This window comes from Alexandromys fortis, unplaced genomic scaffold (genome assembly GCF_014885135.2).
Source record: "Alexandromys fortis isolate MF-2015 unplaced genomic scaffold, M_Fortis_MF-2015_v1.1 scaffold_96, whole genome shotgun sequence".
Classification (NCBI taxonomy): domain Eukaryota; kingdom Metazoa; phylum Chordata; class Mammalia; order Rodentia; family Cricetidae; genus Alexandromys; species Alexandromys fortis.
This window is the reverse complement of record NW_026068053.1, coordinates 4,039,286-4,067,151: the sequence shown is the minus strand read 5'-3', so window position 1 is coordinate 4,067,151 and position 27,866 is coordinate 4,039,286. Positions and strand designations below refer to the sequence as shown.

The 27,866-nt window shown below is 39.2% G+C and overlaps 2 protein-coding genes across 7 annotated transcripts in view; one reads left to right on the top strand and one right to left on the bottom strand.

Moving 5' to 3' along the window:
* Window positions 1–10,764, bottom strand: part of Relch (RAB11 binding and LisH domain, coiled-coil and HEAT repeat containing) — an 89,464-nt gene extending 78,700 nt beyond the window's left edge. For 3 of the 6 annotated variants that reach the window (XM_050119729.1, XM_050119730.1, XM_050119731.1), the window contains exon 1: window positions 9,996–10,762. In XM_050119729.1, coding sequence (XP_049975686.1) covers window positions 9,996–10,521 — 526 coding nt within the window. In that variant the 5' untranslated portion in view covers window positions 10,522–10,762. Of the gene's footprint in view, window positions 1–9,995 lie in introns of all 6 variants that reach the window. The other 3 variants (XR_007588273.1, XR_007588272.1, XM_050119732.1) reach the window with 2 other exon arrangements.
* A 170-nt stretch (window positions 10,765–10,934) lies between these two features.
* The window catches only part of Pign (phosphatidylinositol glycan anchor biosynthesis class N), a 102,753-nt gene continuing 85,821 nt past the window's right edge, over window positions 10,935–27,866 (top strand). Inside the window, exons 1-9 of the mRNA XM_050119773.1 lie at window positions 10,935–11,116; window positions 16,243–16,312; window positions 16,579–16,674; window positions 17,966–18,202; window positions 18,989–19,110; window positions 20,012–20,110; window positions 23,294–23,400; window positions 25,279–25,403; window positions 26,432–26,562. Coding sequence (XP_049975730.1) covers window positions 17,982–18,202; window positions 18,989–19,110; window positions 20,012–20,110; window positions 23,294–23,400; window positions 25,279–25,403; window positions 26,432–26,562 — 805 coding nt within the window. The 5' untranslated portion in view covers window positions 10,935–11,116; window positions 16,243–16,312; window positions 16,579–16,674; window positions 17,966–17,981. The remainder of the gene's footprint in view (window positions 11,117–16,242; window positions 16,313–16,578; window positions 16,675–17,965; window positions 18,203–18,988; window positions 19,111–20,011; window positions 20,111–23,293; window positions 23,401–25,278; window positions 25,404–26,431; window positions 26,563–27,866) is intronic.

The following is a 27,866-nucleotide window of genomic DNA, read 5'->3' as shown; positions in this document are numbered from 1 at the left end:
AAAAAAAAAAAAAAAAANAAAAAAAAAAAAAAAAAAAAAAAAAAAAAAAACCAAAGAGGATAGAAAATCCTAGCAGAAAATACAGAATATAGAAAAAAAATGAAAATTCTAGAAACATCAGTAGACCTGAAAAGTAAATGTTTCATACCAAAAAAAAAAAATGAAAATTCTAGAAACATCAGTAGACCTGAAAAGTAAATGTTTCATACCAAAAGTTCAATGCAGAGTATAGCAAAATAAACATGACAGAGGAATGAGTTAAAAATAATTACAGGGGCAGTGAGATGGAGTCAGTGTGTAAAGCACTTGTTGTGAGTCTATGACCTGTGGTCAGTCCGTGCACTCCAGACAGTGAGGAAGGAACCAATTTCTACAAGTGGCCCATGACTTCTGGGCATGTATGCGCAGTTATATAGACAAATGCGGGGGAGGGGGGAAAACAAAATTTTCTACTTGAAGAACAATGAAAGGTGACTAAGATGAAAATTAACAAAATAATTTCCATAGACCAACAACAAAATGTCTAAGAAACATAGAAATAGAGGCAACAGGTAAAACAGGAGGTTGAGCATATACAGATTCAAAAACGTTAAGGGAACACCAGAGGATAGAGTACAGAACCAGAGGAATATCATAATCAAATTGCTGAAAACCAAAAGAAAAAAAATAATAAAATCTGACAGAGAAACAGCCCATTCACATATAAGATGTAGGAGCATGGGCCACTAAAGAGGCATTCATTGTCAAAACTGATCAGAGTCTGCATCTATAATATATAAAGAATCAAAACAACAAAAACCTGGGCATCAAGAAAACAACCCAATTACAAATGGGGCATAGAACTAAGCAGAGAGTTCTCAAAAGATAAAGCAAAACGAAAAATCACCATCTTTGGCTATTGTGGAAAAAACAAACAAACAACTTTGAGATTCCCTCTTACCTCAGTCAGAATGATCAAGATCAGTAAAACAAATGAGAGCATGTGCTGGCAAGGATGAAGAAAAAGGGGGACACATATGCATTGCTGGAGGGATTGCAAACTGCTACAGCTATAATGCAAATCAGCGTGTCAGTTCCTCAGGGAGCCTGGAACAGATCCACCTCACCATCAGCTATACCACACTTGGGCATATACCTAAAGGACTCTACATCCTACTACCGAGACACCTGCTCATCCATGTTCACTGCTGCTCTATTCATAAGTGTCAGATATTGGAAAGAGCCTAGATGTCTAGATGAATGGATAGTGAAAATTTCACAATGGAATGCTATTCAGTTGTTAAGAAAAATGAAATTCATAAGTAAATGGATGGGACTGGAAAAAATCATTCTGAGTGTGGTAGTCCAGACCCAAAAAGGCAAAGATTGCATATTTTTTATATGTAGATGCTAGCTTTTAATATGTGTGATACAATCCAAATAAACAGAGAAGTTGAGTACCCAGTAAATGACTAGGATCTCCTAAAGAACGGGAAATGGAATGTGCTATTCTGGAGAGACAAAAGGGAAGACAGACTAGGAAGATTAAATAGGGAGGGTTCTGAAAGAGGAGGATGAAGTGCAAAAACAGGGAGAGATAATACTAAAGAGCATGTGAAAAACACGGTGGAAACCTATTGCTACACACACACACACACACACACACACACACACACACACACACACACACAAAATCTAAATGCAATCACCAAACAATAGGGAAACAATGCCTCAAGCAGACATCACATAGCCAGCAGGTAAAACCTCCAGGGCCAGCAAGGAGTTACACATTGTTGAATTATTGGCCAAAGTCGCTCCATGGAAACATCCAAACACTAGACGATTCCACACTAAAGGATAAGGGCCTATTGCTAAAAACCCTATTGATAAAAACATATCTCACTGAACACAGAAAAGTCAATCCAGTGACTAACTAGAAGTTTCTTCCTAGTACACATGGTATTGAACGGTACTCTAGGTAGTACCATAGGAGAAAAGTAATCACCAATATTACCCAGCTATGAGCATTATAACTTACAGTAGCAAACTGCTGCCGATATACTGGCATAACAGTAGCACAATTATTTTGAGAGTAACCAACCATTATCTGATTGAATTTTTTTATTTTTTTAAATTTTTTATTGAGCTCTACATTTTTCTCTGCTAACCTTCCTACCTCTCCCCTCCCCTTCAACCCTTTTACAAGGTCCCCATGCTCCAAATTTACTCAGGAGATCTTGTCTTTTTCTACTTCCCTTGTAGATTAGATCTATGTATGTCTCTCTTAGGGTCCTCATTGTTACCTAAATTCTCTGGGATTGTGATTTGTGGGCTGTTTTTCTTTGCTTTATGTTTAAAAACCACTTATGAGTGAGTACATGTGATAATTATCTTTCTGTGTCTAGGTTACCTCACTCACAATGTTTTCTAGCTCCATCCATTGGCCTGCAAAATTCAAGATGTAGTTTTTTTTTCTGCTGTGTAGTACTCCACTGTGTAAATGTACCACATTTTCCTTACCCATTCTTCAGTCAAAGGGCATTTAGGTTGTTTCCAGGTTCTGACTATGACAAACAATGCTGCTATGAACATAGTTGAGCACATGTCTTTGTGGCACGATTGAGCATCCTTTGGATATATACCTAAAAGTGGTGGTATTGCTGGGCCTTGAGGAAGGTTGTTTCCTAATTTTCTGAGAAATCGCCACACTGACATCCAAAGGGGCTGTACCAGCTTGCATTCCCACTGCAATGCAGGAGCGTTTTCTTTAACCCACAACCTATCCAGCATAAGTTGTCATCAGTGTTTTTGATCTTGGCCATTCTTACAGGTATAAGATGAAATCTCAGAGTTGCTTTGATTTGCATTTCTCTGATGATTAAGGATGTTGAACATTTCCTTAAGTGTCTTTCAGCCATTTTCGATTCCTCTTTTTAGAGTTTTCTGTTTAGGTCTGTACTCCATTTTTTTAATTTGAATATTTGTTCTTTTGATGACCAATTTCTTGAGTTCTTTGTATATTTTAGAGATCAGACCTCTGTCTGATGTGGGGTTAGTGACGATCTTTTCCCATTCTATAGGCTGTCGTTTTGTCTTGTTGACCGTGTCCTTTTCTTTACAGAAGCTTTTCAATTTCAAAAGGTCCCATTTATTGTTTCTCTCAGTGTCTGTGCTGCTGGGGTTATATTTAGGAAGTGGTATCCTGTGCTAATGCGTTAAGTGTTTTTCCCACGTTCTCTTCTATAAGGTTCGGTGTGGCTGGCTTTATGTTGAGGTCTTTGATCCATTTGGACTTGAGTTTTGTGCATGGTGATAGATATGGATCTATTTTCATTCTTCTACATGTTGATATCCAGTTATTCCAGCACCATTTGATGCTTTCTTTTTTCCATTTGATATTTTTTGCTTCTTTGTCAAAAATAAGGTGTTTGAAGGTGTGTGGATTAATATCCGGGTCTTCTATTTGCTTCCATTGGTTCTCCTATCTGTTTTTATGCCAATGCCAGGCTGTTTTTTTCTGATTGAATTTAAGACCCACTCTATGAGAAGGAACCCATGCCTGAAAATACTGAAGTTATTGAGAGTCTATGGGACTGGGGGAAAACCTACTATATTATTCTATTAAAAGAACACAGCAATAAAATGACTTCTAATGACATTCGGTTATACCTACCTACAGATCAGTGTCTATCACCAAAGAAGCTTCTTGATGTAGATTGGTACTAACGCAGAGATCTACAACTGGAAAATATGCAGTGAGTCTCTGGACTACCCAGTCATAAATGGGATGCCTTCATCAAACCTCTTCTTTCAAGGCTCAGGAACTTATGCAGAAGACGGAAAGACATACAAGAGCTAGAGGTGATGAAAGGCTCCAAGGAAACTGTCTTCCAGACAAATCAGGATTGATGCACATCTGAACTCACAGAGAGGGAGTCAGCATTCCCAAAGACTGCACAAGTTCAGACACTGAGAGGGTGGCATGAACGTAAGGTCCGACATCTAACCAAGACTCTATCTGCAATTGATAACCACCCGCAAAGTAAAAATTAGTTTCCTTCAATAGAGTCTCACTGGGCATATTGCCCAGACTTCATGGTAAGCCCTGTGCCCAGAGTAGTTGAGCAACACAAAACGAGCTCAACGGAATACTTTGTCTTGTATTTTCTGGTTTTTGACTTGTATATTTTGGGGTGTGTGTGTATTGTATAATTGTTTTTCTTTATACACACACACACACACACATATATATATATATTTTAGAGAGAGAAAACATAAAGTAGGGTATGTAGGAAGGTGGGAAGGGCCCAGGAGGAATTAGGAGAGGGTGAAAAACATCAAAATACATTTCATGAAAAAAATTTTCAATAATAAAAAACCCATCAAACTATACTCTTTACTCAAGATTTATAAATCTTACTAAGTTTTAGACCAAAAGGTAGAAATCTCATTTTAAAATATTGACTTCTAATCAACACTCAATACACATTAAAAAAAAATCCAGCTCTCGACGTGCAAGTTAATTAGCTGCTGGACAGGCCCTAGAATCACCTGGGAGACCAGCGTCTGTAAGTGTCTGTATAGGATTATCATGATGAGATTAAAGGAGGATGGAAGATCCATCCACTGTGAGTGGCACCATTCTCTGGGCTAGGATCCTGGGTTGTATAAAAAGGAGAAAGTGAGCTAACCGTGAGCATCCACCTCCTTTTGTTTTCTGAATAATGTGACCAGATGCCTCAGGCTCCTGCCACTATGATGAACCCTAAAACTGTAAGTTGAAATAAACCCTTCCTTCTTTAAGTTGTTTTTTGGTCAGGGTATTTTATCACAGCAATAGGAAAAGTAACAAATAGGTCCTTATCCACAATTCTGATGTCTCCAACCTGTGCATGCGTGACCACAAGGAGGATCTTTACCAAGAAATATTCCGGTGTTATGATGCCAGAATTCTGATACACACCTGATTTTAAAGGAATAATAGAATTATGTTGACTGTTGATTTCACATAACTTGTTTTTGGTTTGAGACAGGGTCTCCCTATGTAGCCAGCCTTAAACTCTCAAGTCTTCCCCCAGTCTCCATCTTACGAACGCTCGGATTATTGGCATAGGTTCTAACATCCCAGCCTCAGGTAAACATATTTTATATTAAGCATTCATCTTTTTCTTCCTAATATTTTTAGATATACATTAATGTCTAGACAAGAACCTTTTTAGTCATGATACAATCATTATTCTTCTGTTATACTGGTATTATTCTTTTTAAGCTTTAAAGAATTTACCTATATAACTGGGAAGAACTTTGAGGAAGGCAAACACAATTTGATTTTTAACTTGGTATGATGATAGCCACTGAAAAATATACTCTTGCTGGGAAGTGGTGGTTTACACTTTTAATTTAAGCACTGAGAGACAGACATAGTCATATAGTTGAGTTTTAGGCAGCCTGATCTACAAAGTGAATACTACTTGCCTTAAAAAAGTTCCTCCCCCCCCTTTTTGGGGGGAATGAATAGTGCTGGAGTCGAACCTAGAGCCTCTCGCATGCTCGCTTGGCAACTGTTTTAGCACAAAGTTATAAACCTAGTCCCTATATTTTTTATAGTTACAAGCCAATAATTTTACATTTTATAATAGGAAAAAAATTGCTGTGGTATTTTAAAAAATAATGATTATAATGTCATAGAAGAAAAATATTAGCACTGAAAAGATGGCTCAGTGGTTAAGAGTATTTCTTGCTTCTGCAGAGGACTTAGATTTGATTTCCACATGGTGGTTTACAACTGCCTGCAACTCCATTCTCGGAGATCTGATGGCTTCTGACCTCTGTGAGGAATCATGCACATATGTGATGCCCAGACATCCATGCAGGCAAAACACCCATATACATAAAATTAATGAAAAATATTCCAATTCATTAAAATTTATTCCATCTTGAAATAAAATAGTTATTTATGGGGAAAAAGTAATGCTAATTTTGATTAAACTGTAACAGAGTTTGTAAGCAAAAGTATTTTGGATTTGAAGACTAGTAGTCTATATTGTAGGTCCAAGGTAAGTATGGTTTTTTTTTTTTTTTTTTTTGGATTTAGCCACAAAATTTTAAAAGCAAATTTTAAGCAATTTCTGTAGGAGTCCTGTTACTAACATGGCTTCTGGACTGTGCAACACAGAAACATGATCAGGGCTATTAACCAGACAGTTCTTTTTTAGGACAAGCAAGTGTCTATTATATTCCAAATGGTCTAATACTTGAGGGAAATTTTGGAAAAATTAACCTCTTTTGCTAAAAAAGAATGCAACCAGATGTGATATACGACATACACTTGCCATTCTACCTACTTGGGAAACTGAGGTAGGGTAATCATTTGAACCCAGGACTTCTTCTCAAAACATGATTAGAGAATCTATCCAAAAACAAAACAAAATACCACAGAGTAAGTACATGCTAATACACAATGCGGTAGCCACAAAGTGTTTCTTCATAAGCCAGCATGTCTCCTGTGTAACTTCTTAATAATTCACTTTATAGCTGGGCAACTAATGAGGCACCATAGTTGTAAAAAGAGCAAAACTGTTCTTAACTTTATCAAGGCTGAGAACTAAATCTATTATATACGTGCTGAATATAAGATACTCAGAGTGGCTCTATAAATCACAAGTAAAAGTAGCTTTATTTATATGTACATTTGATGTTGTTGCCTCATTATTAGTTGCCCAGCTATAAAGAAAACTAACTCTGCATAGTTGTTCTCTGGTCTCTGCTTGTGGGTACACACAAATACACATTAAATAAAAATAAGCAAAGGAAAAGATTAATTTTAATTATCTTGCATTGAGGCTTTCATAGCCTCTGCACTTCTCCATCTCTTCTTGGAAGCTCCACAAGTGCCGTTTTATTTGTGACATGTTCCCTTAACTATGGTGTTTATATTCCTTGCCTTTCTACTATATCCTATTTCATTTCATACTTTTTTGTTTTGTTTTGTTTGAGACAGGGTTTCTCTGTGTAATCCTGGCTGTCCTTGAACTCACTTTGTATACTAGGCGGGCCTTGAACTTGGAGGTCTGTCTTCTTCTGCCTCCTGAGTGCTAGGATTAAGGCATGCACACCAACACTGGCTCCAGTTCATACTTTTTCTCTGATAATCTTTCCTACATGGTGCACAGGATTGTTTACTTCACTTTGTATCCCAGTACAAGGAAATGTAAATCTGTGTTAACAGCAGTAACTAGTAATAGTAAAGTAGAACGAAAATAGAATAAAGAGAGAGGATGACATCAAGCCACAAAATAAGGGTAAAGTTTGTGGTTCAGAATCAAGCTGAAAGTATGAACTAAGGCAGCACACAAATACAGAGCTGAGAGATGGCAAAAATAACATAAAAATTTGATGACACTACTTTGAACAATCTTACACCTCCACAACAGGACTAGCAGGTTTTAAAAACAATCTGACTTGTACTTTTGCAATGGGTGAGACAATCTGGAAGATTACACCCATGCTTACAACTTCGTTTTATTCTCCTTGAGGCTGAGCCACTCTCTGTCACCAGAAAAATCACATGCAATCATGCAGCTAAGCTTGTTGGCTGAAACCAATCATACAAGCTGAGTTGGCCTCTTGTGATAACTTGATTCAGAATAGTTGATAAATGTACTTGGATCTGGCTGGTAGTTAAGTAGAAACTCACAACTGATTAGATAACCCCAGTAGAGTGCTCTACCACAAATGCAAATATCTCCCAAAGCCTCATGGGACTATTGGAAAATAGGGGTGAAGAAAGATCCAAAGAGCCAGAGGCTGGAAAGAACTAGTAAAAAATTGTCTTTTGGATATGATAGGACTAATGATAGATCCCTCATCAGGACCCAGCCCAATGAACTCATAGCTGCTGTGGTTGCCCTGAACAAGACCTGCACAAGATCAAGCCAATCCACATTCCAACAAGGAGTAGGGAGGGGCTCACAAGTCCACACAACTACCTGAGGAGTCAGGGACAATCGGTGGTTTCTGGGGGAAGAGTCAGTTCATTAAGGATATGGTCTCTGGTAGGAAAACCACGCTCTAGTGAAGGGGCTCACACCCATGAATTTTTGGCCGCATAAAAGACTTGGTGGGTTATATAAAAAGAAGGGAAGGTAACTTGAAGTTGGATGGGTGAGGAGTTAGGGGAAGGAATGGAACATGGATACGATCAAAATATATTGTATGAAATTCTGATAGAATAAAAGAATAAAAAATAATCTACTACAAATGTGCTTGCTCCTCTTACCCTGGAGAGCTTACAAATCACATGCACAGTCTGACTGTCCTGACTTTGAGGTTAATGCTACCTTAATAAAGTGATACTCCTGGCAGATCATGCATCTTCCCCTTAATATGGGGCTATGCTTTCTCAATTCATCCTTTAAATGATCAATTCTGTATCACCTGCTTGACTATTTTGAGTGAAGACATACTCTGAATTATTAGATACTTTGCTTGATCATATACTGAAACAACCTAACTTTTCTTGAGTTGTATCAGAATACAGTAGCTGTGGTAGAATGAATGTTAAGAGAGAGATCTGAGTTCAAATCCTAGAACTGCGACTTAAAAGAAAAGATATGAAAAGTCCTCATCTTCTGATCAGTAGTCATCCTCTCGTTCAGACACACATGCACGCACGCACGCACAAAACTGGGGAGATAGAACAGTTTGTTCATAAGATACAAGGCCCTGGGTTTAAATCTCAGTCCTGGTAAAAGAGAGGCAGGACCTCCAAGCTAACAGGTGAAATGACTGTTAAATCATTACTGCCATACAAAAGAGCCAAAGGCTATGATGTAGGTTAAAACTAAGTCTGCGATGCACATAAAGTACTATAAAAGGGACATTTGGCCCAGGTTCTGATGAGGGAGTTTGTCAGGTGATACTTATTAGATAATTTAGACAGGTATTAAAGAAGGAAATATGCCTAGGAGTTCCCTTGATAGAAAATGCACCCTTTCCAGTTCTACTACATCAAATGTTAGCAATTGACATCCTCTGGAATCATTCAAAAGTACAGACACTTAGAGAAATCAATTAGGCTGATTTGTTAGTAAATTCCGGTTGGCCTCACAAAACACACCAAAGTATTAGCATCAGTGTGGGAAAAATTTGATGTCTCTCAAAAAGAAAACTGAGAATGCTCATATAAAACTTATATATAAATAATGGCTATATCAGTGATTACTCTGCTGCTAAAAATGATGTAAGAAGAAAAAAATAGATTAGCTTATTCAGAGAAAAAAGTCTACACAGTGGTGGTATGGTGAAAAAAAGGTGGCAGAAGATCCTTGGTTTGTTCCACAGCCTTCCTGTAAATTGAACCCTACCAAATTTAGGGTAGTGAAATTAAGTTATGTTGATATTATTTAAACAGAACACAACCAATGAAGCAGAGAAATCCCATTTCCTTCTTTTTATTAGCATAAATTAATATACAAAATAATGGAAAAAACAATTTTTGAATTAAGTCTTCCAAAGAGAAAAGGTCTTCAGTGACCCTAACAGCAGTACAGTGCGCTGCCATTTCCTATGCCATTTTCTTTTCAGTTCTTCAGTGAATCAAAGAATTACTAAGAAACATTATTTCCTGGTAGTATGATTCAAGAGACTGTGGGAAAAAGGAAAAATGCCTAGAGCAAATTGCCCAATAAGGAAGTTTTCTAGAGTGCCATAATTGCCAATAAACAGGAAACTCTTGATGTTATGGGTCCCAATACCAACGGGGGTAGGGTGGGGGTAGGGTGGGGGTAGGGAGGGGAGAGCAGCAGTGCAACCCCTGCCAAAGATCAGAGCCAATACAAAGAACAGCCACAGAGGGATCCCCTTGCTTCCACTACGCAGGGCACCACCCACCTCGCTCAATATTGTCTCACTTCTCAAAACGACCCTAGACTCACAGCCCGCACACAAAAACCCTCAAGAGCACAGTGATTCTTCTAATACCAGGCCTGCAGGTGTGATAGGCTGCGGCTACTTACTGAGCTGCCCACCGCCCGACGTCGTACTCGGTTCCCGACCTCCAGCGCTTCCAACGCCTGATGCTCCAGGGATCCCAGGCGGCCCCATCCCTGGTGGAGTCCCACTCTGCCTCTCGAAGTTGCCAGGATTGGAGAAGTAATCGCGCAGCCGTGGTAGCTCGCGGCCGTTCTCCAACAGCTCTGTGTGCAGCTCCAGGGCAGTCAGCAAGTACTGATCGCGCAACAGCTGGGCGGCGATGGCATCGATTGACAATCGGGCAGGGGTCTCCCCGCTGCCCCCCAGGGCCGCCGGAGGGGCGGCCGACTCCACCGGGAGCCCCGGTCGCGCGCTGCTCCCCGGGGCCATAGGGTCCTGTGGCGACAGCGAGTCCGCAGAGCCAGGATCCAGGCCGACCGCAGCAGCCAGCCGAAGTCCTGCCCGCCGCTCCTCGGTCGCCGCTACCTCGTCGTCGTCCTCATCGGAATCGCTAAGGAATGGATTTACTCCGCCGCCACTGCCACCACCTCCGGGCGCCATAGCCGCCATCTTACCGTCAGGAGTGTGGGTGCTTCCCTGCCTGGCCCGACAGGCCGCAATCTGAATCCCCGTTAGATCCCGGGAGCCACTGAGCACTTAGACAGCCCGGGCGGACCGCGTCCCTTCTTCTCACCTACAGACTAGTCCGGACTGGGAGTTAGGAGGCAGGGATGCAGCAGCACCTGCAACCTCAGTCGCCGCTGCACCAGCAGCCGGCTCTGCAGGCGTCTTCCTGGTCTCTAGTCTCGCGAGAACTGGTTTGTGTCCCGTCCTTGCCCCGCCCCGTCCCCGCTTCAGCTCCACCCACTTCAGGCCCAGGAGTCGGAAGATTGAAGGGCCCGCTCTGGACTCAAACTAAAGCCACGCCCATAACCCATTGCAGATTGGCTGGCGCTTCTGGGGCTCGCTGGAGGTATCGCGACAGTTGGGGAGGCCTGGGCAACTTGGGGGCGTTCCCTGGTGTTGCAGGGGCGCAGGTGGCTGAGGGGCAAAGCTAGGCTGTGCTTTGGGGAGGGCTAGGGGCCTTTCTGGGACGTTCATGCCCGTGTCCTGACTTCGTGCAGAGAAGGTTCCCGAGACCCGACCTCAGCCGGATAAGCCCCAGGTAAAGTCCCGAGACCCTTGCACTTGAGGTGTGGCCGCACCGGCACGGTGGCCTCACGCTCGCATCTCCCTTCAAGCTTCCTTTTTTGCAGCTGTTTGCTGTCTCCGCCCAGATAGTAAGTGCCACGGGCAGTAGTCAGAGTCTTGCTCTTTGCTCTTCTGTTCTTGGAGGTCTAGCGAGCGCATGACTTCCTTGCAGTTAGGAGAGGGCGGCCCCTCGGTCTCCAGAATTAGACCTAGAGAGCTGCTGCCTCAACGGAAATTGCACTCGAGTTTCGAGTTGCTTTTGCACTCATCTGTGAACTGCTTGGACTTGGACGACAAACTCAGTGCTCCGTAAACCCTTGGAACTAACGTACAGTTTGCACCAAATGAAAATTTCAAACTGTTAATCTCAATCTACCATTAGAAATTTGTAAACTTTAGTCTGGGCAGCCTTGATGACCTTGTCATTCCATTCCAGTAGGACACATTCAGTGGTACTAGCATCACCCATCTTTTGTCCCACAATCCCCTGAAACTTTTCTGAGTTTATTTAGGCTAGAATCAAGGTTTGGATTGTAGAGCTTAACGATTTTTTAAAAAAAAAAAATGCACGCTGTAGAAAGAGTTGATTTTCTTTGTGAAACCTTAGCACAGAACTATACTCCTAAGTTTGGAAGATCGTTTATCTTTTGTATTATTCCTTGATTGTTGGCCGAGGTGATAAGGAGATGTTTCCCAGCCGTTAGTTTTGGACTGCTATTTCATTTTGTTACACACAGCTTGCCACTTTTTCCTTGTTTTAATTTCCCAACTAAACAACTCCTAAGAGACAATACAATTAGTATGCTGCTGTGCCAACTGCCTGCTTTGTCACAGTGAAGCCCTGGAGTGCCCCCTTATCTTTGTGGAAGATAAAAATAGAGCATTGTTATATGACTTTAGATACGGCTATTGGTTTACATGTGAAGTATGCCAGGAGCTAAGTGTAGGCTTTCATTTCAGTTTAATCAATAAACTACAATTTCATTTGAACGAGACTTTGAGAGTTTTTTGTCATTGTTATTATTGTTGTTTGTGTTTTCTTAGAAGCTTTTAAATAGTGTTACATGTGATATGAAGGAGGGAGTGTAGCATGAATCAGCAGAGCATGAGACTTTTAATCTCAGGGTTGTGGGTTCGGACCCCATGTTTGGCACCAATTGTAGCACAAATAATAAAAACCCAGAGAAAGATTGAGAAGCAAAGCAGCCAAGCCACTAGAGAGCTTATACCTTTATGAAAACTTCAGACTGAAAGAGAGTGAGTTCCTGTGTCACCCTGCCTTATATGCCTCTCTGGTGCTGGGATTAAAGGCCTGTAACACCACTGCCCAGCCTCTATGGCTAACTAGTGTGGCTGCTGGGATTCAAGGTGTGTGCCATCACTACCTGGCCTTTATGGCTGACTAGTGTGACCGTTTTGCGTTCTGGTCTTCAGACAAACTTTATTTGTTAAAATACAAATGAACTATCACTACATGGGAGGAGGAGTAAGGAAGTGGGCATAGACGGTTTAAGTTGGGAAGAGGGGTCAGGGACCTAAAGAGAAACTTACCCCGAATTGTGAAAGACTGTAAGGAACCTTGTTGCATTGTAAGATAATTGAAAGATATTTTTAGTAGTAAGGATTTTGCTGTTATTTAAATAAAACTTTGGCTTCCAATTCTTCGGGTAAATACTGTTCTGTACCATTTGTTAATGAATCTGAAAATGGCCAATATTGTATTGTGTTTCACATTTCTTAGCAAAAGGGATTATCAGTGCTTACTTTGAGATTGTCAAAGAGATTAAAAATGAAATTTTGAAATAGAGTATTAGTGAATTGCATTGTTATGTCCACTTTTTCCTTCTTTGTAATGAGAAAGTTTGGGAAGCTACCCTCGGGATCCCTGAAGAGAGCGGCACTGACAATGACAGAGGAGCCTACGCACATTTCTTATTAGGTGACGCTGGAAATGCTTGAGCTTCGCTTGCATTGGTCTGCCCAGGCGGATGATGGACCTAGATTGTGAATGCTCTTGTCATGGAGCCTGGTCTGCAGCAGATGTTAGTGTGGCCAGGAATAATTAGTGGAGTATTGGATACTGAGGACAGTTGGCAGGTTTTAAAACACAAGTACCAATGCTAAGGGAGCCCAGAAAAGCAGTTTAGTCAGGAGGACTGAGAGAGGCAGCAGCTTTAATCTAGGGCCTGGATTCTAAAGTGCAAATAGAAAATAGATTTGAAGTGTTTGCCTCTGAGTCTTAGGTTGAACGTTTGAGTTCTTCTGTGACTGGTGTACACATCTGTAGTTAGATTTCTAGTTCTTATCCTGTAACTGCAGGCTTGTTTACCTAACTGAATTGCTCAGGAAATCAACTGACCAGTCTTCCCATAGGGTAATTTTGTTTTGTTTTTTTGTTTTTTTTTTTTTTCGAGACAGGGTTTCTCCATAGCTTTGGAGCCTGTCTTGGAACTAGCTCTTGTAGATCAGGCTGGCCTTGAACTCAGAGATCCACCTGCCTCTGCCTCCAGAGTGCTGGGGCACCATAAGGTAACTTTGCCTCTCCGTATTGTGCATGAATTGCTTTAATGCATATACTGGGATATTAAGAATTTCTGACTTATAATTTATTAATAGCTGTTGGAAATTTTCTTTCTCCATTGGAAGACTGACCCAGATCAAAGCCTTTTAGGCTGACATCGGAATAAAAATAGTAGTTGACATTTGTTTCTTAGCAATAAAAATATAAAAGATTAAAAAAAAACACTGTAATTTTTTTCTGAGACATGGTTTTTCCGTGTAGCCTTGACTGTCCTGGAACTCACTCTGTAAACCAGGTTGGCCTCAAACTCATAGAGATCCGCCTGCCTCTGCCTCCCTGAGTGCTGGGATTAAAGGTGTATGCTGCCACTGCCTGGCACACTTTTAATTATTTATGTGTTAAAATTATTTGAGGATTTAATTGTCTTAAATTACCACTAATAACATTATAAATGTTTGCATTTTGTTGATTTAATGTTTGATAGTGTCTAATACTTTATTAGTGTTTAGTTTATGGTGGTAAATATCCCACGATATTGCAAAGAGAGAGGGCCTGCTTTTCGTTCTGGCTACCTGGCTAGCTTACACCCGAAATAATCACACAGAAACTGTATTCATTTAAACACTGCCTGGTGCTTTAGTTCAAACTTTTTATTGGCTAATTCTTACATCTTAATTTAACCCGTTTTCATTAATCTTTGTATGGCCACATAACTGGCTTACCGGCAAGATTCTAACCAGCGTCCATCCCAGGCAGGGGATCCATGGCATCTGCCACTCTGCCCTTCTTCCCAGCATTCAGTTCTGTCTACTCTGCCTACCCAAGTTCTGCCCTATCAGGCCTAGCAGTTTCTTTATTGATTAACCAATGAAAGCAACACATAAACAGAAGGACCTCCTACACCATTTCCCCTTTTCTGGTTAAACAAAACAGATGTAAACTATATTTTTGAATAGGGAAGTGAATATGTATGCTTTAATTTTAATAGTTATGCATTTATTTTGAAGGTTCAAACAATTAATTATGCCAATGAAGTTTTACTTTTTAATAAATGTGAATAAAAAGTGATTCCCTTTAGAGAAAAATGTTATATGGCAATATTGCTTGAGATAAATGTGATTGGATAAATATTCATACTTTCAATTCACTGAAACTTCATGTATAATAAATTACTTATACATAAAACATGGGCTTTTTTGTGTTTGTTTTGAAAATATCTTTGGAACTTCGCAGATTTTATTCAGGAAACACAGAGGAGCAAAATGACCTCTAGTGGCTATTGGACATATTGGTATTGAAACATAATTCTAAATGATTTACTCAACAAACATTTGAGTCTTTGCACAGAACTGTAATGGATGCAAAGAGTGACCTTTCCTGCTGTCCTTGAATGATCGCAAAGTGACAAAAGCAGACATTAAGTCATCGAACCCATAGTTATGTACTGAACAGATAAGTCGGCTGAGCTAAATCCAAAGCCTACATATACATTTTTAAATCACATGACTGCTATTGATAGTCAAAACTGGAGGACAAACTATAGCATGAATGATAAAAATCGAGAGACAAATTGGGGTTCAACCCGAAAACCAGAAAAGCAAAGCAGCCAAGCTACTAAGAAGTCTTACCTTTACCAAGGCTGGGCAACTGCAGACTAAGGAGACTAAGCCTCTCTCTCCTCCCATGAATATTAACTCAAGTTCTGGGATTAAAGGTGTGTGACTCCCTAGGACTGGGACTAAAGGTGTGAGCCACAATTACCTGTTTTTGTTTCTGCCTTGATTGAGTAGCCCAAGGTGACCTTGAACTCACAAAGATCCTTTTGATTTTGTCTTCCAAATCCTAGGATTAAAGGAATGTACCACCATTTCCTGACCTCTAGTGGCTTTAGCTTTGCCTCTGTTCTTCAGGCAAGATTTATTTATTAAATACAAATAATATATCACTATACAAAACTACTTCAGTGTTTTTCAATTTGGGATTTATTAGCAAAGATGCATTTACAGGACAAAATGTGATAATGGTATGTGATACATGGGAAGTTCGTTTTTAAGAGACGTGCAAGGAAAAATGAATAGCGGGGACAGCAAGATGACCCTGTAGGCCTAGTGTTTGCATTCAGAGTTGCCTTCTCTTCTTCATGTTTGTGACATGGCTTGCATGTGCATGTGTGAGTGTACACACACAAACCCTAAACGGTATTAAAACATTCCAAATGTTAATATCTATTTTAAAAATATATAGAGATCTTTATCTCCATAAAAATGGAGAAGGGGTATATTTTATTTATGTATACATTCATTCACCAATCCATTTATTTATTTATTTATTTATTTATTTATTTATTTATTTATAAGGCAAGGTTTCTTTGTGTAGCCTTGGTTGTCTTGAAACTCACTCTCTAGACCAGGCTGACCAAAACTCACAGAAATCCACCTGCCTCTGCCTCCAAAGTGCTGAGATTAAAGAATGTACCACTACCGCCCACCAACAAGATAATTTTTTAAAAGAAACTGTTCACAAATATTTGCAATTTTGCTATTGTTACATCTCATAATGTAAACATCTGTATTTTCTAGTGATCTTCTGTTAACCCTGTGAAGAGTCCTCAGACTTCCAAGGGGTCATGACAACTGCTGGCTCATTAAGGTAGTAGAATCCTGGCTAATTTTTCTGTGTTTCAATTATTAATATTCAGAATTCCATTGTCTTGATGGTACCCACTGTGTAGTTTAATGATCATATAAATTTGGAAAGAAGCAAGCATTGCACTGAGAGATTAGATTGCAAAATTAGTCTTTATTTTGTTTACCCTAAATTCCCTTAGAATAAAATATTTTGACCTTTTGGTTCATTTTATTTTTTTAAATTTGTCTTTGATAAGCACATTTATACTGTCTCTTTTCTCTTTACAGGACATTTACACATGAATCCATGTGACATTTGATTCTTCAGACCAGGGAGAATAAAATGTGTCTGTAATTCTCATCTCGTGGCTTTTTCAGCTCAAGGTCATTACAGGTACCTAATACTGCTTCTCATGTTTTCTTTCTCTTTTTTTTTTTTGTTGTTTTTTTTTCTTTGTTTGTTTGTTTGTTTATTCAAGACAGGGTTTTGCTGTAGTTTTAGAGCCTGTCCTGCAACTAGCTCTTGTAGACCAGGCTGGCCTCGAACTCACAGAGATTCGCCTGCTTTGCCTCTCAAGTGCTGGGATTAAAGGCACATGTTTTATTTCTTAATCTGTGGACACATTTACCAACAAAAGCAAAATGACAGCCTGTTTGAAAGCATTTCTATGGACGCTTTGGTCTTTGAGGTTTAATGGCTATACTATCTTACATTATTATTTAGTCATTTCACTTTGCGTGGTTTTCTTTCTTTAGCATTTGTAAGCTCATTAGATCTCTGATAGGTCTTCCGAGTGCTCCTTTTTAAGGACCAATAATTTCATTTAATGAGTAAATAAAACCCTTTTTATTGACTTAGGGAATAACGTATTTATTTAAGGAGTATAGATTTTCTGAAGCACAGATGAAGTTTAACTTCTTGTGTGTCACTCACAGAGTGGATAGAATGCAGATTCCCATTCAGTTTATTGCTGATTAGATAGTCAAACCTCTAAGGTGACTACCAAAGTAGAAAAAAATTAACTCAAAATTTAAAGATTTAAGTAATTTAATAAATTTAATTCTAGGAGTGGGAACAGTGCCATGCGGACAACCAAGAGTGACTTGAGTTACATTTTTTGTGTTATTTAGGATTTTCTGTGATTACCTAACTAATTATATGACCTTTTGTTCTATGTTCCTTTGCTAAGTTTTAATTGTTTAGTAGTTAACTGGATTAGTTATAGTTTATTAATCCTAATTGAACTTGATTACTTTTTTAAAACATCATGGCTATTATTATTATTATTATTATTATATGTATATGAGTGCTCTATCTGTATGTACACCTTTATGCCAGACGTGAGCATCAGATCCCACTATAGATAGTTGTGAGCCACCATGTGGTTGCTGGGAACTGAACTCAGGACCTCTGGAAGAGCACCTAGTATTCCTTACTGCTGAGCCATCTCTCCAGCCCCCATGAACTTGATTTCTTTTTGCTTGGTGTACTTTAGCATATATTTTACTTCAGTATTATCTTAAGTTGTTAAACAGTGTTTTTGTTAGCATTATAAATGAGGGAGTTGTATAGTATCCTGACACAGCGCCAGTGTGTGAAGCCATCAGATATGCTGAAGATCCTTTTCCCGCGTGTCCAGCCTGACTTTGCTCCCTGTTTTGGCTTCTCTTGCAGGTCGCTCATTCTGGATATGCTGCTGTTTTTTGCGTTGGGATTGCTTGTACATTTTGTGTTCTTCAGCTCCATCTTTGACATTTATTTTACATCTCCTTTGGTTCATGGGATGACTCCTCAGTTTACACCATTGCCTCCCCCAGCAAGAAGATTAGTGTTATTTGTTGCCGATGGCCTGAGAGCAGATGCTCTTTATGAATTAGATGAAGATGGTAACTCTAGAGCACCGTTTATTAGGTAAGGACGGCACCAAGATCCGGGTGTGTCTTAGAAATGGTAGATTGAGTTTGAAGCAAAGATTGTATTATGAATTAATTGATAAGCATTGATTAGTTTACAGTTGACAGTTTTTTTGAAACAAAAAACATTTTTTTTTCTGAGATATGGTCTGACTGACCTGGACATTGGTAGACCAGGCTGACCTCAAGCTTAGCAATCTGCTTGCTTCTGCCTCCCAAGCCCTCAGATTAAGGCCGTGTACCTCCATCCCTGGCCTTTTTTTTTTTTTATTCTTAAAAATATGGTGATTTTTTTACACACTCAACTGTGTCAATATATATAATAATTTTTTTAGTTTTTTACCCTAAACAATATGAAAATATGACAATGTGGCGTTTCTCCACCAAACACTGTACTGCATGTGTTAAGAACAAAGATTTCATTTTATATAGCCATATACCATCCTCGCAGCAAATAAAACTTAACAATGTAACGTTCTGTATGTCATTGTTTTCCTCCATTAGCAAACATCTTTGCTTTGTGGCTTAGAACTCTAGGGTGTGGTTTGTCTCTTATTTCTCTGGAATAGGGGAGTATTTTCTTTGTTATATTACCTAGGTTCCTTCATGCTACTGTGATGAATTGATGGGCAGTATAGGATTGGGATCAACTGGGTTTTGAGATTCCTTTCCATCATAAAATTAACTTTTTGGTTTTTGACTCCTTACATAAAGATCTTCCTTAAAGCCTTATGAGAGTTTTAATACTAGCGTATGTTAACTGTCCATCCCGATTGTCTTTTAGGAACGTCATAATGCATGAAGGCAGCTGGGGAGTATCTCACACACGCGTGCCAACAGAATCTCGCCCTGGCCATGTAGCCCTAATAGCTGGGTTTTATGAGGATGTCAGTGCAGTTGCCAAAGGTTCTGTTCTAAAACAATTTTATCAGATAAAATGTTTGCTATATAAATGCTTTTCCTACCACTGAATCATGTCATTAGTTGAAAGCTCAATCTGTTTTTAAGGATTTGTGTGTGTGTGTGTGTGTGTATTTGCTTGTCTGTTTATGCACCCCATGTGTGTGTGCAGGTGCCCATGGAGGCCAGAAGAAGGTATTCAACTCCCTGGAACTAGAGTGAGAGGTGGTTGTGAGCCACCCAGTATTGGTGCTGGAATCTAAACCTAGGACACCAGGGTTCGCAAGAGCAGCAAGTGCTTTTAACTTCTGAGCCATCTGTCAAGTCCCAAGATTGTGCTTTGAGATTCTTTTAACAAGTCTTTGAGTATGCCTCACTCACATGAACACTCCCTGGTATTGATTCTGGTATTAAATTTTAATCTGCCATAACCCTATGGCGCTGAAAAAGTATGTGTGTAAATATGTTAGTGTAAATAATGTTAGACATTACAATCAAGAATTTAAAAGTGATTATTTTAGCAAGAAATGGATTATCTACCATTTATCTGTCTGTCTGTCTGTCTGTCTGTCTATCTATCTATCTATCTATCTATCTATCTATCTATCTATTTGTTTTTGTTTTTTCAAGACAGGGTTTCTTTGTAACCTTGGAGCCTTTCTTGGAATTCTCTCTGTAGACCAGGCCAGCCTTGGACTCACAGAGATCCACCTGCCTCAGCCTCTTGAGTGCTGGGACTAAAGACTGTGCCACCACCGCCCAGCTTCTTCCATTTATTTTAAGATAGCCTATAATAAGCCTAATAAAATCTGAGTTTTATGTGTTGTCTTCAATTACTGTTTAAAGAATGCTTCTTTCAGACCTTCTTTTGTTGTTTTCTTGTATTACTGTGTGCCTCTCTTCTCAGGATGGAAAGAAAATCCTGTCGAATTTGACTCTCTCTTTAATGAGAGCAGGTACACATGGAGCTGGGGGAGTCCGGACATCTTGCCTATGTTTGCCAAAGGTAAGCGTATCAAACATATTTCTTCAGGAAGCAAGTAAGTCAGAAGGAAATGTTTTTATTGTTGCAGTGGTGGGGATTGGCCTCAGGACCTCTCCCATATGAGGCTAGTCTGTTACTCTATTATACTCTGTCCCTTGGTTTTTTATTCTTTATCTAAAACAAACAAAAACCCCAAATCTTCATTTAGCCTGGAGTGGTGGTGCATGCCGTCAGTCCCAGTGTTCTGGAAACAGAGGCAAGTAGATCTCTCTGAGCCTGAGGCCAGCCTGTCCTACATAGTGAGTTCCAGGCCAGCCATATATTTTGTGTGCTCATGGTGCACATGGTACTCATGTAGAAGTCAGAGGCAATTTGCAGCAGTCATGTCCTACCATCTGGATCCTAGGGATGGAACTCAGGTTGTCAGGCTTGGTAGAAGTGCATAGACCCGCTTAGCCATCTTGCTGGGTTTTATTTTTGTTATGTTGTATTTATTTATTTCTAAAGATTTTTATCACTTCTGAAAACAGGTATGTGTCATACAGTGGACTTGTCAGTTCAACAGATAGGATTTCTCCTTTGTTGCATTTTAAATATTGCTGTGGAACACTGTGTGTGTGTGTGTGTGTGTGTGTGTGTGTGTGTGTGTGTGTGTGTATTGGTTTTTTGAGAGAGGGTTTCTCTGGGTGTCCTGGTATGCTGCAACTAGCTCTGTAGACCAGGCTGGCCTTGAGCTCCCAGAGATCCACCTGCTTCTGCCTCCTGAGTGCTGGGATTAAAGGCATGTGCCACCACTGCCGGCTAAAATTGTTTTTATTTTTTATTTTTTGGAAGAACACTGTTAGTATTTTTGAATTCAATGAAATGATATATTTTATCATATAACAACCTTATTAACTTGAGCTCCAGTTTTCCTTTATATAAAATATGTTCTAATAATGTAACACCATAAAAGATTGTTTTAAAATTCAATGATTCACGTGTATCATTTATCAAAGTGCTTGTTCTCATTATGGGAACAGTATTGGTGTTTGGCTCTTTATACTTGGATAATTTGTTAAAGAAGCCAGTTGATAGTTACATAAGATTTTAAATATGCAAACATTTATAATGACTAATCTATTTATTGTGCCATAGTTTTGGCATTTAATGCATATAATACTAATATGTTATTTAATATATTGAAATGCTACTTACAGTTCACTGCATTGGAGTTAGGATTTGTTGAATTTGTTTATGTGGACAAATCCACAAATACTAGGTCATCTCTTAATTAGAAAATATATTTGAAAAAGTCAGTTGGATGAAGTTCTTGTCGTTAAATGATCTTTCCTGGGAGCAAAGTGACAGATCATTTAATGTGAAGATAGTGGAAGTACTGAAGAAAGTTATGTGTCCCAAAAGCGAACCGTATGATCAGAATTGTGCATGTGCTGTTCATAAGCTGGTGCTACACTGGGCACGTCCCATTTGCTAGTTTATATCTCATTCTTTAGGAAGCAGTGAGGGCTGATTAAGCTACCGTGGCTTACAAAATTAGTCTTTCTTCTTCTGGCCACAGTTGATAAAACAGAACTGACGCCACAGGCCAATAAGAATGGTTCATTATGTGTGGTGGTAAATAACCAACTCCTTCAGAGGTCTGCATTTGGGGAGTACAATGACCGAGCATAGTCAGAGTCAGTAGCGCAGAGCTGATGTCGTAGATGGGGAAAATTATTCTAAGGTGTGCTCCTTTTGTTTATTCTGTATTTGATTAACTGTGAAGCCGTGATTCTTTGCCTGTGTAAAACACCTGGCGGTCTAATAAAGAGCTGAATGGCCAATAGCGAGGCAGGAGCAAGGATAGGCAGAGCTGGCAGGCAGAGAGAATAAATAGGAGAACCAAGAAGGAACAAACAAGAGAACAAAGGCAGAAAGACGTTGCTAGGTCTCCTTAGCCTCCTTATCACCAGGGAAAGGTGAGTGTGCTATCTGCCCATTCTCAGCTCCATGATGCAGGGCAATCAGACCAGCAGCCCTACGAAGCAGGACAATCCGAAGCGATAGGGAGTCAAGTTAAAGCAGGAACTCAGTTTATTACTGTGAGCATCAGCATATATAGGTTAAGTGACATCATGCGATGTGTGGGTACCTCCAGCCAATGAGAGTCAGCTAAGCCCTTTCTCTGGCCTGGGGCGTCTACCTGGAGTTGCTGTCTCATCTTCATTAGCTTTGAGACAATCCTTCAAACTCGAGCCAGGCTTTTCTCTGTTGTACAGGCCTCGAGGTACAGGCTCTGAGATAATTTTGGCTTATAAGACGTCAGGGGCCAGCCAGCCACACAGTAAGAGTTAAAGTTATATATACAGAAGTTAGAAAGATAAAAGTCCAGAGTCAAAAGGTATTTGGGATAATTTAAGTTAAGGAGAGCAGGCTAGAAACAAGCCAGGCTAAGGCTGGGCACTTATAACTAAGAATAAGCCCCTCCACTCCAGAAATTGTTTTATATTCTTAATACAGGTTTCATGAATTTATAAGATTGGCATATTTACCACCTTGGTATTTGGCACTAAGCAGCATTCCACCTTCTTCCCCAGTCCTTGCTTTTGAGACAGGGCCTGGCTGACAGGAGAGCTGTGGTTTTTTTCTCCACTTCCCTAGCTCTGGGATTATAGGCACTCACTACAATTCTAGGCTATTTACTTCCTTATGTCAAGACAAATGCACATAATCTTAAGACAAGCGAAATGTATGAGTTTGTTAGGAAGAAGTATGCTGGCCATCTTTATATATTTAATATTGTAACTTCTTGAGAGCACATATTTCAATGGGAACAAACTTCAGAACTAATTTTTATTTTATTGCATATTAGGATTTTGACTAAATATATTATTTTGAGAAGAAAAAGAAAATGTTGATGTATATAACATGATTGATATAATATAAAGTAAGCTATTTCTCCTATCTTTCCTATCTCTATCATGAAGCATTTTGTAACTAATTCTGCCTACTTGTAAGTAAAGCAAGTATGATGGGGGCAGCATGCCTGTAATCCTGGAACTCAGGAAGCATAAGAGGAAGGATAAATTGAGCTCCTGAGTTCAAGAAAATATAACAATTTTATCTCAAAACAGCAAAAATACTTTTGATTATTTAATGTTTTATGAAAGCTTAAAAGGTTTTTTTTTTTCAATTTGTGTATTTCTCAAAATTCCTTTTCAGGTGCTAGTGGTGACCATGTTTATACCTATAGTTATGATGCTCAAAAAGAGGATTTTGGTGCTCACGATGCCACAAAACTGGATACCTGGGTTTTTGATAAAGTTAAGGTACTTGCTGTTTTGCTTCGTTTTGAAAGAGGGTCTTGTTATGTAGCCCAGGCTGGCCTTAGTTGTCCTAAGTGTCCTAAGTTCTGTTTTACACGTGAGTCCACCTGGGGAGGTGTTTGCTATTGAGTGGTTTGTAACTAAATACACACTTATGTAGAGTCCTGAAGATTCATGTCGGAGGGAGCTCATCTCAAGTTTAGTTTGCTGCCTGTCTGAACTGGAGCATTCGGTGTTGCACCACGCTATTTTTAAAAGAAATTACATTTTATAAAATGACTAATAAAGTTATTTTTTGAAATATCTCTCTAAAACTTTGTGTTGAGAGAGATAAACTCCAAGGTAAACGAGTTCTACGTTAGGATCCAGAAATACCTTCTTTCCATTTCTAGTTTGATGAGTCACTGCAGGCAGCTCTTAACCTTCTGTTGACCTTGGAGCTTTGGGCTGGTCGTAGTGGGCCTTATGAGATGTGGACATCTTGAAAATGCCATTGCAAAGGAGTAATTTTATAATAACAAAAAAATTAGATTTTTAAGAGAGTAGGGGCTGGACAGATGACTCAGCTCCTGTTGACTCCCCAGGTTTGATCCCTAGCACTGTGAGTGTCTCACAACCACCTATAACTTCAGTTCCAGGGGTCTGACAGCTCTTCTGCCTCCTTGGGCACCTGTGTGAATTTGGTAAACATACATATAGTCACAAACACATAAAAAATCCGCACAAAAGAGAAAATTCCAATAAGCCTAAACAGATTAAAAGACAAAGTCGGTTAGCCTTTACTAATTGCCCGTGAGCTTCTTTAAGCAGCAGAACTTGAAAAAGGTATTTGAAGTGACTACTGTTGAGACACAGGTTGAGCTCCACCTGGTTAGTGTTTCATAGCTTCCCAAATCTTGTGTCTATGGTTCATGGAGAAAACTATAAAATTAACTCAAGGAGACTATAAATGGAAGCTTAAGGGCAGTTTTATCCTTGAATAATTTCTCTTAATCCACTTATGCTTTTAAATACAATGTAGATTTTTAACAATACCTTATGGAAAGTTAGCATCTTTTAAATCTGTATACATTTATGTAAACAATGATGATACGTGCTAACATAATCTGTTTATTCAGATAATTTTTTTGTTTTTATTTTTTGAGAGAGATTTTTGTGTATAACAGCACTTGCTGTCCTGAAACTAGCTGTTGTAGACCAGGCTGGACTTGAACTCACAGAGATCCTCCTGCGTCTGCCTCCCAAGTGCTACGATTAAAGTCGTGCGCCACCACTGCCTGGTTTATTTAAAATCATTTTAAAGTGCTCTCTTTGGGTGCTTGCATACATGCTTATAAATGTGAGTCAGGGTGAATTATTAATGTCTGAAAGGCTTATGAATCTAGGTTATTATTAGGATGTTAATGTAATAAGTTCTGAACTGTATTTAAGTGGTGTTTCTCCACCACTGGACAGCCAAAGCAGGTCTTAGTCATGGATGAGAAATTAGTTAGACATTCTCACAACCTCAGTAAGAGGTCATAGTTTGATTGAAAGGGCAGTGGACAGGGTTATGAAAACTGACAATTTCCAAGTATACTTAAATATAATAAATGTCCTGTACTCCTCCCACCATTGCTGATTAACATTTGCCTCTTAGCCAGATAGTTCTTCAGTTTTTAATTACAGTAGATCTGTGGTAAGAATAGTATGAAATTAAGCTCCTTTTTCTATAATTATTTTGCCTAATTGTATCAGAATAGCTCAAAGATTATTTGGACATAAATGTCTGAATTGATAACAAAGACTTCATGTTATATCTTGATGACAAAATTAAACACTATAAAATGAATTATAGTTATTTATAAATTAACTACTTTTCACCTGATTTTTTACATTTAGGACTTCTTTGATGATGCGAGGAACAACCAGTCTTTGTTCTCAAAAGTGAATGAGGAAAAAGTAGTTTTTTTCTTACACTTATTAGGAATAGATACAAATGGACATGCTCACCGACCATCGTCAAGGTAATATTAATTATGTGTTCAAGTTCAGCTTGTGGGGAATAGCTGTCCCATTTGAAATTTTGATGAGATATGAAATTTTCTTTGTAGTTATGACAACAGAACTAATACTTAATGTTCCTGCTATCCTGTAGAATGTTTTCAGCTATATGATGTATCGTTTATAGTAGTTAAGATCACGTATGCTTTGGCCACACTGCACATTAAAATAAGTGAAATAGATCTTCACCTAGTCTGTATTCTTCACTTATCAAGGCAGAGAGAAATGTCTGAATTATCCACATTTTGGGAATATTTTCAGTGAATCTCAAAAGCATAAACACTTTATGAATTTTTATAATAGAAGATGTAATTCCTTGGGTGTTTGTTTGGTCAGCTTTGTATCCAGCTAATGGTTGCATAAAGTGTTGCTTGTTACTTCTTTAGCGCTATTCTCAGCTTTGCAGACCATAAGAAAGAAGAAGTCATTTAATTTTTTATTCTTTATTTTGAATTGGTTTTATTCTAACTGTAATGTCTGATGGTTTAATTACCAGCATGAATATCTCATTTTCCCTAGTTTAACATGATGTACTTACTGTTTTCATTAGTGAAATATACTCATATTAAACCAGCTTTGTGCAACTATGTGGGAAGCCTGAGTACAGTTCTCAGCACTGCAGCAGATTAAGTCACAAGTACTTTATAGGGTGGGAATAGTCTATATTTTAAATTATTATAGTTCCCTATTAAGGTTACCAAAACCGTTTATATGACATAGACTTAAAAGTCCATTATCCTGTTTAGGATTTTAAAAGTGTTTATTAAAATATATTTACTAATCAATATTTTCTTTTTAAAATGTCTATGAAAATTACTTGAGGATTTTTTAAATTCATTAAAGGGAAAAATTAGTCTTAACAGGAGCCTCTGATTTTAAAATAGTAAAGCATTTCTTCAGTTCTTGACTTAAATGTAAAAATGAGTAGGGGTTGGATGAATTCGATTGCTCTAAATTAATTTAACTTGTTCTTTTGTTTCTTTGTAAACAGGGAATATAAGGGCAATATTAAAAAAGTTGATGATGGAGTGAAGGAAATTGTGTCAATATTCAAACATTTTTATGGTGATGATGGGAAAACAGCGTTTATCTTTACCTCCGACCATGGAATGACAGACTGGGGTTAGTCGGTGTTTCTGTGCTACCTTAGTGAGAGTACTGGCAGATATAGTTTGCAAATACTGTGTTCAGAAGATCTGATGTCTTGCAGTATGCAAAAATCCAGGACATAATTGTATGTTTAAAATATTAAATAATCTGACCTCTATAAGGGATCCTTTTTTTCTAATTGTAAAAAGAATATAGTCTCATTTACAAATTAGTAAGTAGAAAAAAAATCCAAGTACTTTTAAATTTTCTTCACAGTTTTCTATTAGAAAAGAAATTCTACCTGGAATCCCTCCCATGTAGAGTGATGCTAGTTACAATGCACAGCTTGCATTGCTGCAGCTGTGTGGTGTTAGTTACAGTGCACTAATGCATCGCTGCAGCTGTTTGGTGTTAGTTACAATGCATTGCTGCAGCTGTGTGGTATTAGTTACAGTGCACTGATGCATTGCTGCAGCTGTGTGGTGTTAGTTACAGTGCACTGATGCATTGCTGCAGGTGTGGTGTTAGTTACAGTGCACTGATGCATTGCTGCAGCTGTGTGGTGTTAGTTACAGTGCACTGATGCATTGCTGCAGCTGTGTGGTGTTAGTTACAGTGCACTGATGCATTGCTGCAGGTGTGGTGTTAGTTACAGTGCACTGATGCATTGCTGCAGCTGTGTGGTGTTAGTTACAGTGCACTGATGCATTGCTGCAGCTGTGTGGTGTTAGTTACAGTGCACTGATGCATTGCTGCAGGTGTGGTGTTAGTTACAGTGCACTGATGCATTGCTGCAGCTGTGTGGTGTTAGTTACAGTGCACTGATGCATTGCTGCAGCTGTGTGGTGTTAGTTACAGTGCACTGATGCATTGCTGCAGGTGTGGTGTTAGTTACAGTGCACTGATGCATTGCTGCAGCTGTGTGGTGTTAGTTACAGTGCACTGATGCATTGCTGCAGCTGTGTGGTGTTAGTTACAGTGCACTGATGCATTGCTGCAGGTGTGGTGTTAGTTACAGTGCACTGATGCATTGCTGCAGCTGTGTGGTGTTAGTTACAGTGCACTGATGCATTGCTGCAGCTGTGTGGTGTTAGTTACAGTGCACTGATGCATTGCTGCAGGTGTGGTGTTAGTTACAGTGCACTGATGCATTGCTGCAGCTGTGTGGTGTTAGTTACAGTGCACTGATGCATTGCTGCAGCTGTGTGGTGTTAGTTACAGTGCACTGATGCATTGCTGCAGGTGTGGTGTTAGTTACAGTGCACTGATGCATTGCTGCAGCTGTGTGGTGTTAGTTACAGTGCACTGATGCATTGCTGCAGCTGTGTGGTGTTAGT